The 5,751-nt window shown below is 51.0% G+C and overlaps 1 protein-coding gene across 2 annotated transcripts in view; it reads right to left on the minus strand.

Moving 5' to 3' along the window:
* Positions 1-2,949: 2,949 nt before the first annotated feature.
* Positions 2,950-5,751, minus strand: part of FBXL12 (F-box and leucine-rich repeat protein 12) — a 3,214-nt gene continuing 412 nt past the window's right edge. For both annotated transcript variants that reach the window (XM_015565320.1, XM_006765742.2), the window contains exons 2-3: positions 5,695-5,751; positions 2,950-4,295 (exon numbers count right to left, since the gene is read on the minus strand). The exon at positions 5,695-5,751 ends at the window's right edge or, in 1 of these variants, runs on beyond it. In XM_015565320.1, coding sequence (XP_015420806.1) covers positions 3,474-4,295 — 822 coding nt within the window. In that variant the 5' untranslated portion in view covers positions 5,695-5,751 and the 3' untranslated portion in view covers positions 2,950-3,473. The remainder of the gene's footprint in view (positions 4,296-5,694) is intronic.

Raw genomic sequence — 5,751 nt, forward strand, 5'->3', positions numbered from 1 at the left:
AGAATTTTCAGTAACCACCAGAGGCTCATCCTGATGACAGTGACCTGTCCCAGAGCCAGGTGGATCCACAGCGCGTGGGAGCAAAGAATTTTCAGTAACCACCAGAGGCTCATCCTGATGACAGTGACCGGCGCTCCTCCTTGGTCTGGCACCCCCGCTCTCCTGCTCCACCATCCCGCCATGCCCAACACCCGCCATGTTCCATGCATGCCCCTGGTGGTCAGCGCACTTCATAGCGACCAGTTCGGTTGTTCTGCCATTCGGACTATTTGCATATTAGCCTTTTATTCTATAGGATTTTTTTTTGGTTAATCCTCTTCTGAGGATATTTTTCCATTGATTTTTAGCGAAAGTGGAAGAGAAAGGAAAAGTCAGAGAGAACCATCGATGTGAGAGAAACACACCGATTGGTTGACTCCTGCATACGCCCTGACCAGGGCCTAGGCCAGGGAGCAGGCTGCAACCAAGGTAAGTGCCCTTGATCAGAATCAAACCCGGAACCCTTTGTTCCACAGGCCAACACTCTATCCACTGGGCTAAACTGGCTCGGGCTCGGGCATATTTTTAAATGGAGGGTATTCTTAAGTCTGCAGACCCTTATTTGGGAGAAGGCAATGGTTAGGAGTGGTGGAATCCAAAGAGGGGAGGAGCTCTGTCTGATGTCCCATAACCCCACCACCCCAGGAAGTGAGTGAGTCCTCTAAAAGTCGGACATCTCACCAGGGCCGTGCTCGTGGCAGCCCAGAACCAACTTCTAAACTTTCGGGAATTTTGTGAATCGGTTGTTAAACTGTTGGTAGCTTGAAACCAGACACCATGACAGTATTTGTATCACAGAAGTCTACACACTCTACAAATGTTACAAATCAGGACTTCCCACCACCACCTGCTAACACTGTCTGTTAAACGTTTACGTGTGATGAACAACATAAACTGATGAACAAAAATAGATCCAGAGACACAGAAGCATTGAACAGACCGTCAAATCCCAGAGGGAAAGCAGGGGAGGGGCAGGGTAAGAGATTAACCATAGGACTTGTATGCATGCCTAGAAGCATAACCAATGAACACAGACAGTAGTGGGGTGAGGGCCTGTGCTGGGGGGTGGGAGCAGGTGGGGAGAGGTCAATGAGGGGAAAAGGAGACATATGTAATACTTTCAACAATAAAGAATTTAAATTTATAGGGGAGGGTGGGGATAGGGGGAGAGATCAACCAAAGAACTTGTATGCATGCATATAAGCCTAACCAATGGACACAGACACAGACTCCAGGGAGGGGTGAGGGCATGAGTGGGGGGGGGGGAGCAATGGGGGTATAAGAACACATATGCAATACCTTAATCAATAAAGAAATAAATTATTTAAAATTTTTTTAAATAACAAAAAAATGAGATTTTTATCTCTTTGGCAGTCTTTTAATAAAATAAAATGAAAGTGAGTTCATTTTAATTGATGAAAGAAACATGGATTCATCAAGTTGGAAACGCAAATAAACACTGTTTGGGGCAAAAAAAAAAAAAAAAAAGAATTTAAATTTAAAAAAATGTTTACATGTGTACCACTGCCTCTAACTTCATATCTTCTCCCTCCATTTCCACGGGAAAGGCAGCGTGAAAGGAAGCTTTTCCCCGGGAGCTGCTCCAGGCGGGGCACCTGCAGCCACTCCCAGGACCAGCAGGCCGGCCCCGGACCCTTCCGTCACACTCCACCCGATGGACCCAGATCTCCAGACAGACCTCATTTCCCTGCCTGACACTTCTCGTCCCCAGTGCCCAGCCTGGAGCAGCCCAGGCCCCCAGGTGCTGAGCTGGAACTGCCAGGTTTGTCAGTGTGGGGCCCATAGACCCTGACCGTGGCCACACTGGGGAGAACTCACACCCCAGTCCGGATGGGGAAGGAACTTCCACTCCACCCTCCAGTGGGAAACCACGGGAGAAACATCCAGGTCTTCTCTGATGGGTGCGCTTGGCACAAAAAATCAAGGGTGCCCAGGTGAGTCCTCTTTTCTCTCTCCTGGCTCTGCCCACCACAGAGCAGGCACGCCGCTGAGGGGGCAGCTGGTGAGCCCATGAAGCCCTCCTACCCAGCTCAGATCAGAAGTAACGCTCATCTTGTGGTTGGTGCCCGTGATCACCCTCAGTCTGCCACCTGCACCTTTCAAGTGGTTCAGACTCAAAAGGCAGGAAAAGGAGCCCCTAAAACCTAAGCCACCTGTGAGGCCCCATCTACCTCACCCCTTCACAGCCTATTGCTCGCCCCTTGTTCCCCCAACCACACGGACCTTCCTCCAGTTCCTGGAAAATGCCAAGTTCACCCCCAGCTCAGCATCTTTGCCTTTTTCATCCTCCTCAGTGCTTCCCAGGGCTGGTTCCTCCTCACCTCTCAGGTCTTGGCTCAGAGGCCCACTCTACGAAACATACGCCTCCATCTTATCACCCTGGTGTATAGTCTGGGTTTCTGAAACTGTGATGTGCTCACCTGTTACCACCCTGTCCCTTCAGGTCTTATCCGTTTGGTTCACTGCTGTGACCTAGGACTTAGGACAATGCCTGCACAATCGCACAGGCAGAAATGTGTGTTGAATAAACTGTTTTGGGGACAAGGGAAAATGAATATTTATTTTGCTTTGGGGGGTTTTTTAATCCTCACCCAAGGATATTTTTCCATTGATTTTCAGAAAGAATGGAAGAGAGAGAGAAAGACAGAGAGAAATATCAATGTGAGAGAAGCACATTGATTGGTTGCCTCCTGCACACACACCAACCAAGGCCTGGGCTGGGGAGGAGCCTGCAACCAAGGTCTGTGCTCTTGACCGGAATTGAACCTGGGCCCCTTTGGTCCGCAAGAGTGGGGGGGCAGAGGAGCCTGTAACCGAGGTTCTTGGCCTGGATCGAATCCGGGACCCTTCATCCACAGGTCAACGCTCTAGCCACTGAGCCAAACCAGCTAGGGCAAGTGTTTTTCTTTAATAGCAAAATATAGATTACGAAAAACTTGAAAATACAAAAAAATAGTTTAGAACCTTCATTAACATTTTGATCACAAAAGACGAGTCTCGCCTGCACTTCCCGTGTCTTCTCCGTGCATGTAGGTATAATCAGTGGTGTGGGGTGCACACGCAGACCGGCCTTCCAGGCTTCCTAAGGGCCCTGGCTCCTAACCACACTCCTGTGCGCCCACCCTGTTTCTGAGGACTGCCCTGAGAATGCCCCTCCACGGAAGACCCCTGGGGCTCAGTACAGTGTAAGGCTTTACAGCGTAAGCATGAGGTAACGATGGTCTTCCCATTTCCAGATGTGGGAACCAGACTGGCTGATGTCAGAAGCCACACTGACAATTCCAATGGTCTGGCAGTGCAAGGCCTCGCTTCTCTCTACCTTTGGTCTTCAGGCCGTCTGGCCTAATTCCCTGCCCTCTGCAAGGTGCTTGCTCACTGATGAAAACTGAGACGGGTCTCAGAGCCAGGTGGAGTCATACCCACCAGTCCGTAGACTCTTTGGGGCCGGCCCTGAGGATGACCAGACAGCGGGGCAGGCCCTGACACAGGATCCTCTCCGCCTCCTGACCCTCCCATCCCAACCCCTGCAGCTCAAGGACCCTAAGCCTGGGCATGGTGCGGCAGGATGAGAGTATTTCAGCCGGGGAGAGCGTTTCCAGGGCGATGTGCGGGGCCTGCAGGCACAGGCTCTCCAGCGCCGGCATTCCCTCCAGCACAGACAGGCCGGCGGCTGAGAGGCCGGTGGCCGTGAGCCGGACCTTCCGCACATCCCGGAGGTGGTGGCTGATGGCCAGGAGGGTGCTGTCGGCCGAGAGGGCACAGCCCAGCACCTCCAGCCTCCGCAGGGAGCTCAGCTCCTTCAGGCTCGCATCCAGCCCGGCCTCAGTCACCCGGTAGGCACCGCCCAGCACCAGGGAGCGCAGGGCGCGGAAGCATGTCAGGCCCCGTAGGTGCTCGTCCCGAAAGGCAGGGACGCGGTCCAGCACCAGGGACTCGAGCAGGGGCAGCACAGGGGGGTCCCGCCCCTTGAGGAGCCAGGCCATGGGAATCTCACAGCTGTGCAGCTCCAGCGTCCTCAGGGTGCAAGGCAGGCTGGTGACGGGCACCAAGCTCAGGTCAGCCCCGTGCAGGCAGAGACGCTGGAGGTTGGGGCACTTCTGGCCCAGGGCCCTCATCAGGGCTGGGGACAACTGGGGAGCCTGGGAGCCTGTGGACAGGTAGCCACACAGCCGCAGGGAATGGAGTCTGGATGCCATGTACCGGCGAAGGAGGTGCCACATGACTTTAGGCCGCATCTGTAAGAGCCAAAGATAGGGGTGAGGAAGTGAGAGATACAGGGGATCGGTCAAGGTCCCCGCCTGCCTGGAGTCAGACAAGCCCCAGCTGGGGTTCTCCTGCTCCCATAGAATTGTCCTTCCACCACCAGCCTCACCTCACCAGACACCCCTCCGGGGGGAACAAAACAGTTTAACTCCACCACTTTGACTCCCAGAATTGAACAAAAGCAGTGAAGGAAAGAGAAGATCATAACACATCTGTCTTTAGCAACAGAGTGGATTCTCATTAGGTTCTGGAGCAAGTAAAACAGCAAAGCACCCTCCCGGATTTGTATCCCTTTTTTAATGACCATGGAAAGAAGTCAGCAATGTAAAATAAAACTGAAAAGGGCTCAAACTGCCTAGGTTTTAAAAAAACAAAACAAAACGCCATAGCCTGATAATAGCGAAAGCTGTCAAAAATTTATCCCAGGAAGTTACACTTAGTAGAAAACAAATCGATAGATAGGGGCCGGATCAGGCTGGTTGGCTGCTGCAGTGCGTGTCATAGCCACCCCTCATTCTGCTGTTCTGGTCGCTGGGCTTTTATTTATATAGATCTCTCTCTCTCTCTCTCTCTCTCAAATCAATCTTTAAAAAAATAGTGTGTGAATAAAGCTCATTGTGGGTGGATATAAGTAAAATAGCATTTAATTATCTAAAGAGTAGCAATAGCATTATCTAAACTTTAGAAACACATTAACAATACCGTATGTTGCTAATGGGCACACACACATAGGAGATGAATAAAAACGCCAAAGGAAGGCTACGATGCCATTTTAGAATAGTGGTTACCTCCGAAGGGGTTTCAAAAAGTGCAGGAAACATATCAATAAAAGTTGTGTGTGTGTGTGTGTGTGTACATATATATATATGTGTGTGTGTTAATTCCTTTTGCAATAGGTGTGCTTAGGGCAGTGGATATATATATATATATATATATTTCACATGATTGGTAGTAAATAGGGCCAAAGCCTAAAACAGGTTAAATCTAGGTGGTGAATACCTATTTATCTGAAACCATGTTATCCTCTACACATTTCTATATATTTGAAATAGTTCATAATAAAAACAAGAAAAGTAAAATGCAAATGACAGAAAGTGGAAATAGTTCGTTTGCACTACTCGGGAAGTTAATTCTGTTGACTGTGGAAAATGATTTCCCCGTGAAGACTCGGTAATAATAATCCTAAGTGATCTGACCGCCAGCCAGCATTGATCGTACGCCAACTGACACTCCAACACTGAGCCCATCCCCGCGCTGTCCGGCTATTTACATTTCGGAGAGGGGGGAACAGGCCGGAGGGCGCAGAGGAGTGGGGTGCGCCCCGGGCGTCTCGGCTGAACCGGCCCAGGCTCTCCCGGCCTGCGCACTCACCCTGCAGACGGTCAGGTCGACGTGCCGCCACAGCCACCGGTCGCCCACCAGCCTCTT

Source organism: Myotis davidii, unplaced genomic scaffold, assembly GCF_000327345.1.
Source record: "Myotis davidii unplaced genomic scaffold, ASM32734v1 scaffold1439, whole genome shotgun sequence".
Classification (NCBI taxonomy): Eukaryota; Metazoa; Chordata; class Mammalia; order Chiroptera; family Vespertilionidae; genus Myotis; species Myotis davidii.